This window comes from Eschscholzia californica, unplaced genomic scaffold (assembly GCF_041429995.1).
Source record: "Eschscholzia californica isolate CP2 unplaced genomic scaffold, dmEscCali1.0.p SCAF_5, whole genome shotgun sequence".
NCBI lineage: Eukaryota > Viridiplantae > Streptophyta > Magnoliopsida > Ranunculales > Papaveraceae > Eschscholzia > Eschscholzia californica.
Genome location: NW_028238472.1, coordinates 724,631 through 739,042, shown reverse-complemented (window position 1 = coordinate 739,042; position 14,412 = coordinate 724,631). Strand labels below are relative to the sequence as shown.

General features: G+C 35.3%; 1 protein-coding gene across 9 annotated transcripts; it reads right to left on the bottom strand.

The window, feature by feature from the left end:
* Positions 1-9,861, bottom strand: LOC147535950 (cullin-1-like). Of its 9 annotated transcripts, XM_086644940.1 has the most exons (24): positions 9,670-9,805; positions 9,409-9,563; positions 9,209-9,308; positions 8,914-9,099; positions 8,729-8,776; positions 8,442-8,645; positions 8,294-8,371; positions 7,517-7,603; positions 7,368-7,442; positions 7,196-7,258; positions 7,060-7,092; positions 6,897-6,983; positions 6,663-6,812; positions 6,508-6,563; positions 6,285-6,405; positions 5,189-5,350; positions 4,967-5,110; positions 4,665-4,883; positions 4,246-4,413; positions 3,972-4,060; positions 2,146-2,187; positions 1,828-1,902; positions 630-794; positions 1-517 (listed from the first exon to the last, which is right to left on the bottom strand). In XM_086644940.1, exons 2-22 carry the CDS (start codon positions 9,555-9,557, stop codon positions 1,890-1,892), a joined length of 2,274 nt encoding a protein of 757 aa, XP_086501066.1. In that variant the 5' UTR covers positions 9,558-9,563; positions 9,670-9,805; the 3' UTR covers positions 1-517; positions 630-794; positions 1,828-1,889. The 9 variants fall into 9 exon arrangements, with proteins under 9 accessions (XP_086501066.1, XP_086501071.1, XP_086501065.1 ...); XM_086644945.1 differs by having other exon boundaries at positions 2,146-2,223; positions 9,409-9,861; XM_086644939.1 differs by having other exon boundaries at positions 2,146-2,844; positions 9,409-9,832.
* Between the last annotated feature and the right edge of the window lie 4,551 nt (positions 9,862-14,412).

Here is a 14,412-nt window from a genome sequence, read left to right as displayed (position 1 = left end):
TTATACAAGTGAACTTCACATAAAATTTGATTGTACAACACGTTTGACGCCATCGCTGTGTCCGTCAAAAACACACACATATATAAGCGTCTCCGTGTGTATATCATACTCCTAATAAGTATCGTGAAAGCATACATACATACATACATACGTGTGTGTGTCTATATATATATCATAACAGATGCCTAAATAATATAAGTAGAGGAGAGTAGGAAATACAGATGAAATACTCCCAAGGAACAAACCAAGAGAAGCAAAATTAATGTCAATCCTTGAGATTCAGTTTTATGAACTAATGACATTAGTTTGTTTGTATTTCTCCTATTCTATTCTGCCATCTTTCTAGCCACTCCACAATCTATGTTCAATTTCTACTTTCCATTCGTCAGTGACAAACCAACCAATTTCGATTAGTCAACTAGCGAAATCAAGCAAGGCACCTCATGAAGTTGAGATCTTCCTTGTCTATCTCCAAATAATCCAACAGTTATAAATCTTCGATTCGTTTCTTGATGACCTTCAAATCAGGCGGTTTATTAAGAGTTTCAGTACAATATATGGGTTAATACAAGGTAAGGAATAAGAAGTTAGCTATAAACGAAACGAAGAAAAGAACACGAAAGGAATACCTTGAACATGTGGCTTAATAGCTCGATGCATTCCATCACCAACTATTGGTAACCTAAAACCTTCTGCATCATGATTCGCACAATTGAGGCATCCACGGGATACCGTATGCACTTATCAACATCCTCAATCACTTTCTTTTTATTGTCGGTGTGAGGGAGAGGAATCTGCAGTCTCAAAAGTGATATCTCATCTCTAGTGTAAATTTGCCAAAATCAACTTATCCACTCTTAAATTCGAATATCTACAACTAAACATTCGAAAACCATATCAAGACGGACAATGAGACGATTTATTAACCCGATCTAAACGCTGCATTTGAGGAACACAAGAGAATGACGAAAACTCAAAATATATATAAAGGTCGTACACCCGAGGGACCCTCTGTAGGTGTTGCAAGCCATCAAGTGTTCCTTTTCACACAGTTTGGTCGCATATACAGACAACACATGTCGCACTTCCTACAAAGACGAGACACAAGAAATGGATGAGTCAAACGTAGAAAAGTGTTCGTTTCTTCCAAAAAATGATGGTTCGCTGAACTCATCCCAAGTAAATTTGTTACATCCCTATTATGGATTTTGTTGTACTGCAACAAGGATACTTATTGTTTGTAATATTTGTCGTGTTGGAAACCCGGATACTTATCAGGCACACTCACATGTACTTGAGTCGGTATAACCTGAGATGCTACAATCACTTGAGGTTTGCTCTGAACAAGCATTCAGTTTGAATCTCAGTTCTCTACATCCAATGGTTGGCGTCTGAGATCATTAACCAAGTGTTTTTTTACAACGGGGTAACAATCAGGTAAAACCTGAAGAAGAAGCATTGTTGTACTTACACGTACACCTTGTGTGTACTTGCCACGATAATGGTAGGTCCATGAAATACCTAGCTAAGTTAATATCTTCTACTTTTTACGGAAAAGGTAAGTAGAAAACAACACGGTGGATAAAAAAATAAACACCAAATTAGTCCCTAACAAATAAGAAAAGAATATAATGTGTACGGTGATGACCCCGTTTTCATTTTCCACTCATTATGTCCAACACCTCGCACCAGTGTTAGATAACTATGCGCGTACCACTTTCTATAGGACATAGGATTCTTTTACTATAAGAACTTGATACCATTATTCTCTTACTGGATAAGCGAAACAAATAAGAAAGGAAATATACAAGGAAGCTATAAACAAACCTCCATTAACCTCTGTACGCTGCTACAAGGTAAGTAATGAGCAACAACGTCCTTCTCGCTTTTCAAGCACTCTGCCTAAATTTGACGGAGCGTTTATTTATCATCTAAAATATGTAGCTAAGACATTCTACTAACAAGAAGAAAAATACCTTAACATGTACTTTGAACATGAATCATATAGACTCCAACAATAAGGTTTAGAAGAATAGAAAGCCATAATGTCTTTAAGAATAGCTGCCTTGAAGTCATTAACTCATTTTCATAACATTCCATATTCCTCTTTCCAATTTTAACATAAATATCAAAAACATTACTTACCAAATCTTGATCAATCTGCTCTCCCTCACGCTCTTGCTTGATCTAATGGAAAATAAGTCATTAATACTTACACATCACCTGTAAATGAGGGAAAAAAAAGAAAGAAAAGACTTCGATTCATTTAGAACGAGAGAAATTACAAAATCTCTAACTTTCCCTTTCATTTCCTCATACCTGTAATTAGGAACTCCATAAAAACTCTTAATTGGTAATTTCGTACTTGATCCTATCTAAACTAGGGAATATAAACTGTTTTTAGCCTCCAAGTATCAACATTCTTTTTGTACCAGACCAAGAAACTCATGGTCTGAAACTGACTCATCTGAATTAGTCTCAAATGGACCCAAAATCAGCCATTAAGCGAGCTATACGGGAAACAAACATTCTAAACTCTGACTCAAGTCAATTCAGACCTTAAGTCAGATTTCATATGTAACATAAAAACTCTTATTGGTGATTTTGGTATTTGATCCTATCTAAACTAGGGAATACAATCAAAACTACTTTTAGCCTCCAAGCATCAATTTGTACAAGATCATGGAAACAACGGAATCCAACTTCTTCAAGTCCTCTAAGCCCCGACCGATAAAAACGATTAAGATATTGAAAGCAATTTGATCATGACTTTATGATTCCTCCATCTATCTAATATATCTCTTAACAAAATTCATCATGCTTCTCTCTTAAAGATGGCAACACCTAATTAAAGAAGAAGAAAAAATGATTTTTTTAAGAGAAATTCAAACACAAAGAACTAGCTTATAAATCATAAGTTCGATGAACCCTAAGTTTGATAAACCCTGAATTTGATAAACCCTGAATTTGATAAACCCTGAATTTGATAAACCCTATTTTCGATAATATTACAGTTGAAGTAACATACTGATAAAAAAATCTCTTTGTATTTGTTGTAAAGCTAATCAGAGAAATTCAAAAACAGAGAACTAGCTTATAAATCCTAAGTTCGATAAACCCTGAATTCAATAATATTACAGTTGAAGTAATGTGTTGATAAAAAAAAATCTCCTTGTATTTGCTGTAAAGCTAATCAGAGTATTTGTGAGGTGGTTTTTGAGTGCACATACTATAGATAAGGTTCTAATCTTAATGTCATGTCAAATTATGATCACCATAAAAGCAAATAAAGAAGAAAAAATGGAGAAATGAATCATGACCATATTTTTTGGTTAGGAGTTAGTTGAAGGTACTAAGTAGTGTTTATTTCTTTCTCTATGTCAACTCTGAAATCTTCCTTGAAGGTTGGATTGAAAATTTCCAACACTTCAATAAAGAGGGTCTTGTGATTGAAAGTTTTGTATCAATCATAAATTCATAATTCATAAGCTGATAAGCAGGTTTCCATATACCCAAGTACTTTTGTTGATATAACCACGTACCGTTTCAATATAACCAGGATACACGTAATAATACTAATATAGCATGCCCTTGTTAAGACTAAAGAGTGCATGAACTAAAGTAAGTTTGTCTTTCAAAGGAGTAAGAATAAAGAAAATATAGATGAAAGACACCCAAGGAACCAAACATAGATAAGCAAAAAAATAAATTAAAATTGACATAATATTTCTTTCATTTATGGGCTAAAAACAATAGGTTTACTCAGTTTTGAGTTTTCAAAGCTTTATTAAAAGTGAAGTTTATTTCTCTATAAGTGGGTTGACACCCAACCAATATGTGTATATCTTGTTCTAATATGTAAGCTTTCTTAGCAACCATGGCCCTGCAAAAATCTCTGTCCATCTTCTACTTTAGACTTGTTGAAGAGAACAATTTTCCGATTGGGATACTAGCGATATCAAGCAAGGTACCTGAACAAGTTGACATTTTCTTCATCTCTCTCCAAATAATCCCGAGCAATAAGATCTTCAATTCGCTTCTTAATGACCTTAGTATCAGGCTGTTCATCAAGAATATGGGTTAATATAGAGCGGGCAAATGGGATATACATTTATCTCTCAGATCTTAAAACAAGTCTTTCTTCTCTCATATTCAAACATATTTTATACGTAAAAACTTGTTTGCTCGAGATGTAAGGCTTGTTTTATGATCCAACTCAATTAGATAGAAACATGAAAGGAGTACCTTGAACATTCGGCTTAACTGATCAGCACATTCCATCACTAACTGTTGGTAATCCAAAACCTTCCGACTTTTCATTATCCGAATAATTGAGGCATCTACTGCATATCGTCTCTCTTTATCGACATCCGCAGTTACTTTCTTCTTATCATCGACAGGAGGGAGAGAAATCTGCAGTATCACAAGTGATATTTCATCTTCAACAGAAATTTGCCAAAATCAACTTATTCACTCTTACGCTCGAATATTTAAACACTAAAAATTCCAAAGGTATACCAAAATAGAGAATTATATTTTAGACTCGGCCTATACTAATACGGAAGAGTGCGAGTACAAATTGATAAATATCTTTGAACTTCATATCGATAAGAAATGATAAAGAAAAGGAAATAGACAAACCAGAATTCAGAATATACCCTAACCTTGATCCTCCTCATCTTGTCTGTAAATGTTGAATTGAACTCAAAATAGTCTGTTGGAGAGATGGTTTTGGTACTCGGTTCCTTCTTGAGAATCTTGTATTTCGCACAGGAGAGAGAATGAAGCAATCTAACGGTGTCATCGTCGGTTAAGTTCAAGTGAGTCATGATTTCTGAATAACTTAACCTATCTGAATCATTGAATAGCATCAATGCAGCCGCCTGTAAACAAAAGAGATAGGTCAAAGTCAAATTTCTTTCACTCAGAAATTTCAACTCATTTAACAATAGAAAATTTGCTTAACCTGAGATGTGGTAACTATAAGCTCCACAGATTTTGGATCAAAGTTTCCAATGACGTTACAAGTACCGAGTGAGTAGATCCATGTGAGTTTCCTGTGTTTCGTTTTTGTTTGGTAGAACTCTCGAAAGACTTCCACACACTGGACCTGTATACGACTTACAATAACTCACCAATTTGAATGGAAAAGAGAAAAATGAAAAGAGAAAAGGTAATGAATGTTTACCATCTCTTTGGGTAGGTTTAGATTAAACGATTTATAGCTCGGCCAAAACCCATTAGTCAGGACAGTTACTGTCAAGTCAATCCCAAGATTTGGGTACGAACTGCTTTTTAGATATTCCTCAAAGCTGGTCTGACTCTCCCTTGCTAACGTCAAATCAGACATCTAAAAGAGGAAAAGTATGAAAACATCAACCTCGATCTATGATTGAAGTAGTGTTAATAGGATCCGCATCGACCCTAACGTAGCAATACAATGCATATAGTTTTAGGTGGCATATGGTGTTGGTTTTTGTTTGCATTATGTTTGAATCAAATGGACCAAAAACGAACCCGAATCAACTATTCAAACGAGTCACACAAAAACAAACATTCCTAAAACTGACATAACACAACTCAAACCATGAAGCAGATTTCAAACGTACTTGAAAAAAAAACACTACCTTAATCTTCCAGCTATTCATTAAGTACAAGCCGAAGATAACTGAAGCAATCTAACACTTTGAACTGTCTCAAGTAAATATACCATAAGAATAAAAGAACCTTGAACACTAGATACCAAATTCTTAGATGATATAGCTTTCTTTAGAGGGACATACATCTTTAACACAAAAGCGAGGAATGAAGTTTCGGTAGGCATGGAAATGGAAATATTTCGGTCATTTATTTCATTGCCAAGGCATTGTAAGAGAAACTTAGCAAAATTTCGCTTTCGATGGAAATTTCAGTAGGCATGGAAATATTTCGGTAATTTCGACTGCAATATTTCGAAATCTAACTCCTTGTACAAAAGTACGACTTTATAGTAGTAAGTAGCAACGCTAATAAAAAATAATGCGGTAGGTGCACAAATCAAACAGGCAATCAAATGATTAGAAATATGTTACGATAAATGAGTCTACATCAAAGGTTTATACTTCTTCTCGTAACTTCTTATTGCCTATCTTTCTAATAGTGACTATTTGCATGAATGACTACTTACAAACAAAAATATATACGAATATTAATTCCAATTATGTTTTATACATACACTTCTTTAACGTTAATTATATCCTTAAGCTGAATGTTAGAGTTCATTGGGATTTATCTCAGCAACTTACCATCCCCTCCATCTTGCATGTGAATTGCCCACCAAATTGCTGCTTCATTTTTGACAAAATCCTCCTTTCACAGTCATTATTTGCATTCTTGTCCAAGAGAAGCCGATGGGCAAGTTTTTTGCTGTAATAAACAAGAGTAAATGGAACCAAAAAACACTTAATATAACGGTATCTCCACCAATTGATCGAAACAAGTAGTAATGTTCTGAAAAAGAACTTTTACCTATAGAATTTGACGAAAAGATCTTTATCACTAATACAAGCGAGCAGATCTATTGCCTGTAGATAATTTCAGAATTCAAGAACCAAAGTAAAGTGGACTCAGCAGCGGTGAATGGAAACAATAATCATAATCAATGAGTTAAAAAAAAAACCCACTTTTTCCATTGTTTCTTCCACATAGTCATCGTTCAAGTGCTCTCTTCTGCCCTTGTTAAGAACATTATCAAAGAAAGTAGCCAGAATTTCTGAAGTTGAGCACCCAGCTAGATCCTTACTGCAGAACTCCTCAAAAGCCTTTTGAAATACCTAATGTACCACAAAAGGAACTTGTCAGAAGAAACAAAAAAAGTAAATCTAAAGAACCAGTCAACCATGAGGATAAGAGAAAACCATGTGAAAAAGATAATGATTCTTGAAGCAATCTTTCACAAATGCCAGGTACTTCTCATGCAACTCCATTAATTCTCCTATAAAAACCTGTGGAGATTTAACCAATTCAGAGTCCATTACCGATAGTTATTCTAGATTCTTAGGTTACAAATTGAAAACTCACAAGTTGTGAACCAACTGCGTCTCTTCTATCTGCCTGCGAAGAATATAATTGTTAATTGCATCTCTTGAAGTTGCATAATATAGACTCGATGAACGAGTTTCCGGACTAATGGGAAAAGGTTGTGTTAATAACAAACCTTCTTTTTCATGGCTACATCTTCTGATTGTTTGAAAAAAGCAGTGCCTTTCGCAACAACATACTGCATTAGAGGAACACCAGAGAATGCAGAAAACTCAAAATTATATAGAAGTGACCCATCGAAAAGAGCCTCTAAAATTTTAAACTGAAAAGCAAAAAAAAATTCTAACCTGTTTAAATAAATTAGATACAGGTTCCAAGCAAGGTATTTTCGAGAAGAGTGTATACAGCCCTGAGAAGTACTCCTACAGAGTAAACATCACACGCTTAACAAATTTCTGCAAACCAAGATTAGCATAAGGTGAATTACAACAAATACCTTATCATCTCTAGGCATTGCAAGCCATATAGCATGTTCCTTCTCAAGAAGTCGAATTGCATTTACAGATAACTCGTGCTGCACTATCTACAAAGGTAAGGCGTACCAAATGGGTTAGAATCAAAGTAAGAAAAGTTTATGTTACTTTAGTAAGTAACTTCTTACGCCCCTATAAGATTTTTTTTTTCTATGTAACAGGGATACTCCTTTAATTCTAATTTTTGTCGTGTTGGACTTTTGGATCTCATCAGGTACTCATAGGACAATCACCTCAGTAGGTTTCCCTGCAATAACATATTTTGTGCTTTAACCTCATTCCTCTAAAATCAACTTCTGAGATCATAAACCAGGTGCTTTCACCATAGTTGACCAAAACTTAACGTAAAAGTTAAAACTTGAAGAAGGTTGTATTTTGTATTTACATCTTTGTGTACTGCTAGCTGCTACAATCTTGTTAGGTCAACCTAGCTAGGTTAATGTCTTTGACACTTTTCTATGCAGTGTAACAACACTTGATCAAAACTAAATGCTGGAAGTAAGAAAACGAAGGGCCTAGTACATAAGGCTACAATGTAATCCGTATAGAGTCATGGCCCCGTTTTATCGTTATTTCACGCACCGCGCCCAACACCCCGTACTAGTGTACGATGGCGCTGCATGTACTAATGTATATACTATATAATGCTCTGCTATTGGAAATACTTGACACCTTAGTTTTCACACCAGCTGAGTGAGACAAACGGCGAAGAAAATAAAAAAGGGAACTCGTAAACAAACCTCCATTAACCTCTGTCCGGTGCTAACGTGCCAGCAATGAGCAATAATGTCCTTTTCCCTTTTCAAGCACTCATCGGCCTGAATTTCATGGAAAAGTTATTTATCATCTCCATTGTCTCTAAGGCATATATACTAACAGGAAAAATACCTTCCGCACAAAGAATGAACAAGAATCTTCTAGACTCCAAATATAAGCTTTTCGAGAATAGTAAGCAACAGTGTGTTGAACCATGGCTGGTTCGAAGACTTCTCCATAATAATCAATATTTCCCTTTCCTATTTCCATGAAAATGTCTAAAGCATTCTTCACCAAAGCTCGATCAATCTGCTGCCCTTCACGCTCTTGATCAATCTAGTGGAAGATAAGTTGTTAATAACTAAATATCGTTAATCGCAGATAAAGAAAAGGAAAATCTTGATTTTTATTTAACCTACCATGGAAATTACAGCATCTCTCACTTTCTCTTTAATCTCCTCGAATACCTGAAATTGGAAATTCCATAAAAACTCTTGATTTGGTACGCAATCTTGTCTAAACTAGGGAAAATACTCAAAAGTATTTTTTAGTCTGAATCAATAATTAATGATCTAAAGACATAAAGTTAACATTTCTTTCGTACCCGAACGCGGAAGCAATTAAATCCAACTTCATTGAGTCTTGGAAGTCCTCTTCGAGCAACGAAGTACCGTTCAAGATAATTAAAAAACCTAGAAAGCCACCTAACCATGAGTTTATGATTTGCCCATCTATTCACAAAATCCCTTAACATAAATTCATCATGCTTCTCTCTCAAAGACGGCAATACCTAATTAAACAACACAATGATCAATCCAAATGAAGCTCAAAATGACATACAAAACCAAGATTTAAGAAGAACAATGAAATAACACTAAATTTCAATAATCATTCCTTACAGTTGAATCAATGTATTGAACCATGACTTCCTCAAATTTTCCATAAAGTTCCTTACAGTAATCATGGGGTGGTTTTTGAGTACACATATTATAGACAACCCTGTCATTAGTCATTACCCAAGTTTCAAAACAAATCAAAATCACCATTAAAAAAAAATCAAAACTTTAAGAAACCCTAAGGGGAAAAGAATCAAACTTACTCATAATATTTCATGTAATCTACACTATTGAATTGTGGTCCAGGTAACCCTTCAAGAATGTTAATAAGTTTAGTAACTCCTTTCTCCATCATTTCCCATCCTTGTTCAAACTCTATAACAACCTTAGGGTTTTCACCTTTTTTTTCCATTTGATTCTTCCACCAGACAACAACAACAAAATCTTACAACAGTACTAAAGAAGTACCTGGTTAAAACCCTAGGATTTCAATTAAGAAGAGAATTGAAGTTCGGACCACTTACGTTGATCGGATCGGGGAGAGCGGATCGGAGCTACTTGAAAATGAGTCTGCCGCTCTCTGGGTATGAACGTTGGGGAAAATTTATAGCGACTCTGGTTTGATGAGATAGTCATGGGTGGTAAATCCATTTTGGCTCCAAAAAAAAAAATGGACTAGAAGGACATGCTAAATAATAATTTAGTCGGAGGTCCACAAAATGTGTAATTATCTAATTACATTTTTGTCCTCCAATTTCTCCCGAACGATGTGCGTGTTTACACTAACGTCCTTACTTTTCTCTCCTTCAAATTATTGGTACTTCTCTCCATTTCAATTGTCATTATCAGCACGACTATTCTCTCTCTGTCTCTAGAGCTATAAATTACAGCTTTTGTTGAAGCTTCAGAAATAGAGAGAGAATGAGAATGATGATGATGGTGGTGGTGAGTAGAGGAAGAAGAAAAAAGAGAGAAACTTCTATTGGTTGAAGATCGCGGGAAGTGGCATGTCGTCGATCCTTTTCACTAATTAACTTGACGGTCAAAGAAGAAAGATAATAAGAAATGAAAATAGGGTAAAAGGATGAAGAGTGAAATTTAACAGTTAAAGTTAATTAATGCAAAAATGGTTTTATGAGGCAAATTAGAAACATAGGAGCCAAGTTTTCTAATGGGGCATAAATTTGGGACCAAGTTAGAATTACCCCTTTTATATGGAATTCAAAGTCAGTCATTACAAGATATTTATATATCACACAAAGATAATATGAATACATCAAGATTCATGAATTGAAGACGATTCTATAACAAGCTGATTTTCTTTTAAAAGATATCCTAAAAAAGCCTTGAACTACATCTAATTTATATTTACTTTATTTTAATGCCTAAATTTCATATCTTGGAGATAACTATATCTAATATGTTGGTTTTGGAGATAACTACTCAATAAGTCAAGAGCTTAGGATGGGGGTATTCAACTAAAGTAGAAAGGGCTTTCAACAAAAAAAAACTAAAGTAGAAAGGGTGACGGACATGTACTATTGTAATAATGTAACCTTGTATCTTATTCTTAGACAAAATATGTAAGCGCCTATTGAAATCCGTTTATAATTTATTTTTTATATACGAGAATATTATTAATATTGTCACTAAGTTCAACAAAAAAAAACGTGATGGATCCTAAATATGGAACTTTGGTTATGTCATTAACTTTTCGTTAGTGTTTGGGTCAACCGAAAATGGTAATAAAATTTATGATACATTTTAGGAAATGCTATAAAAGGCTTGTCTAATTTTCAGTGGTGATTGATTACCTGCACACAAAGCAAATTGTTCAGCGTGATGTCAAGGTTAGAGCAGGCCCAATGTAGGGGATCGTACTTCTAATTTTGGAGCCTTTGAACTTTTTCAATTCCAATGACCTAACAAAGATTTCCAAATCCAAATTATATGCGTGGGTGATGTACGTGTGTAGAATTTTGATTTCAATTTTTAGCTATAAATTATTAGTTTCAAATATAAAATTTAAATTTGATATTGTTATAGAGCGAGAGAGAGAGTATTATATGAAGATAAACACAAAAAAGTTACAGAAAATGTTTTAATTTGTTTTTTAAACAATAAAGAGATTAAAAAAATCATTTTTTTTTCAAAGCCGCACATGGAGGGCTTTTCTTACAACTCAAATCCGTAGCAAGTGAACAACAATTCGTAGCAATTGAGATTTACCTATGGCAATAACACGTAACCAATAGTAATGTTGCAAATGGCTTTAGCTACAAACTTTCGAATAAGATGTAGTTCGTAACACAAATAAATTTTTTGTTATGACTTTGGTTGTAGCAAAAGGTCATATGCTCATATAGTATATGCTATATACGTTTCGTTAAATTTATCAAAATAAACAGGTAGAATTTGACATACACCCCCACTATTATATGAATATTAGGACTACACCCCCACTTTTTGAAAACTTTTGATATATACCCCCACCCGAACGAAAACCGTCAACTCAGAGTTAAGCTAGACATGTGCGAAACACACGCGCCAACCATGACGATTTTACCCTTTTGTAGTTGTTTAAATATTTTGCGAGATTTTGACATACACCCCCACTATTATATGAATTTTTGGACTACACCCCCATTTTTTGAAAAAACAAAATTTTTCAATTTGCCCTCCAACGATCATCTTTTACCTTTTGTCTTATAAACTTAGACAAGCTAAAAGATCAAAGCGAAATAAATATTTGGATTATCAAACTATAGAAAAGATGGGAGGAACTATTTGGGATATCAAGCGAAAGAACTTATTTATCTTATATGTCAAATTCTTCGTTTCTCTTTGCTTCTAGAAAATTGTTCTTTCTTCTCTCTAAAGACAGGAACAACTGAAACCCCTTTCGTGATTGTCTGTTTCTTTCTCTAAAGGCACGAACATTAGAAACCCCTTTGGTGATTCTGGTTCTTGTAAAGAATACCATCAATGGCAGAAGAAGGAAGGTATGTCAGTCATCAGTATGTTTTTTTTTTTGTTGAGTATTTCATCAATGGCAGAAGAAGGAAGGTATGTCAATCATCAGTAAGTTAATTCCTAACTTTTTTAATTATTCTAATTAGAATTTTCATGAAACCCATTCTAGTACAATCCACCAAACAATTAAAACCACCACTAAGAAATGGTCCATCTACCTCCCATCATTTCTATAGTTTGATATCCCAAATAGTGCTTTCGCTTTGATCTTTTAGCTTGTCTAAGATAAATAAGTTTATAAGACAAGAGGGAAAAGATGACCGTTGAAGGGTAAATTGAGGAATTTTGTTTTTTCAAAAAATGGGGGTGTAGTCCCGAAATTCATATAATATTGGGGGTGTATGTCAAAATCTCTGAAAATATTTTAACAACTACAAAAGGGTAAAATCGTCATGGTTGGCACGTGTGTTTCGCACACACCTAACTTAACTCTGAGTTGACGGTTTCCGTCCACGTGGGGGTGTATATCAAAAGTTTTTAAAAAGTGGGGGTGTAATCCTAATATTCATATAATAGTGGGGGTGTATGTCAAATTCTCCCAAATAAATATATTGCATATACAACGTTGTGGATTGCAACTGCCTCCGTTGAAAGAGTTTTTTTAACAATAAAGCTAATCGAGACACGAATAAGAAACAAGGCGAGTGGTCCATGGTTGAATGATAGTTTATAGTAGTCTTTATTGAAAAATGCTTATAGTGAAATTAATAATGTGTCGATTATGCAGGCATTTCAAAACATGAAGTCTCGTAGAGATCAATTGCGTTTATAATCCTTCATATATTAATATAATTAATGAATATAAGTATTTTGTGTTTGTAAAAAAAAGTGCACAATTTTGCACCCTTAGGTCGAACTCCTAAATTCGTCCTAGACCGTTGGAACACCCCAATGGTCTTATTTAGGGGTTGGGAGCCCGAAAGGGAGGCCCGGCTCCCCGATTGAAGTCCAATGGGGTTGGACTCTCAAATTTGAATTTGAGAGCGGAACCCACCTACAGTGGATGTGCTCCAAGAAACGTCCTTCAAACTGCAATGACTTGATGTTTATTTGTTAGGGCATTCCCTGTTGCCTTCTATACTGACATTGTTACAAACAACTTACTCAATACTCAAAACATTCTTGACAATAGATCAAGACATACGTTTTTAGGTCCTTCAACAAGAAAAAAAGAAAATACATACGTTTAGGCAAGTGATTCGTACACTTCAATTGTCTTGACCTTACATATCTGTAGCCATCGGTGGTGGCCACATCTGGGACACATTTCAAGTAGTATTTGGTACAATGGAAATATAAATTGCCTATTAGTTCCATCTTTTCCCTAGGTTAAAGTAGGGGTGGGATAACGGCCCGGAAGCCCGGTACCCGCTTGGGTCCGCCCGGGTCCGTTAGGTACCGCAGGTACCCGATACCCGTGACGAGAAAAGCCCGGCCCGTCAACCGGGTAGTTAGCAGTCGGGAAATGGTCATAGCCCTTTGACCGGGTGACCATACCGATTAACCCGTCCGGTTAAAGACCGATGGTTAATACCGATAGGCACGACCATTAAGTACCGAATTAACAACCTACACGACCGACTGCCCGTTACCCGTAGTAAATTAGGGTTAATCCAACGGTTGATATTTGGAGCCAATCGAGTATGATGCACAACCGTTGGATTAAAACCCTAGAGTCCAGAACATTCTACCATCCTCTATATAAACACCTCCCTTCCTTTCATTTGCCGCACCTTCATCAGAATCATCTCTCTCGCTATCTGCCTCCATTCATCACTTCATCTGTTCTAAGTTGTAAACAACCAACCCTAGTTTGTTCTTCACTTCAAGTTCATCTCTCTGCCTTCACTTTTGTGCTTTGTAATTTAAATACCCCCAATATTGTAATGTTACTTTTTTTTTATTGAAAGTATTGTAATCTTACTTGTAAATTGTAAGTGACTAAGTAGTATTTAAAAGTATAAGAATAGTTAATGAAATCTCAGAATTTTAATCTTTCATTTAGGTATTATTTAATTGTAAATTAGGTGGTTTGGTCCGATACCGTCCGACCGATACCGGTGAGTCCCGACCGGTCTCTCGGTCACAAGCGGGATTTGGTCAATGGAAATGTTGATTTTGACCGGACCGGATCAACCGAGTAAATAGGCGAACATTGATTTTGAGTGCCCGACCGAGACCGACCGATGAAGTTAAGGCCCGCGGTCGGCCCGACCGGACCGATTCCCACCCCT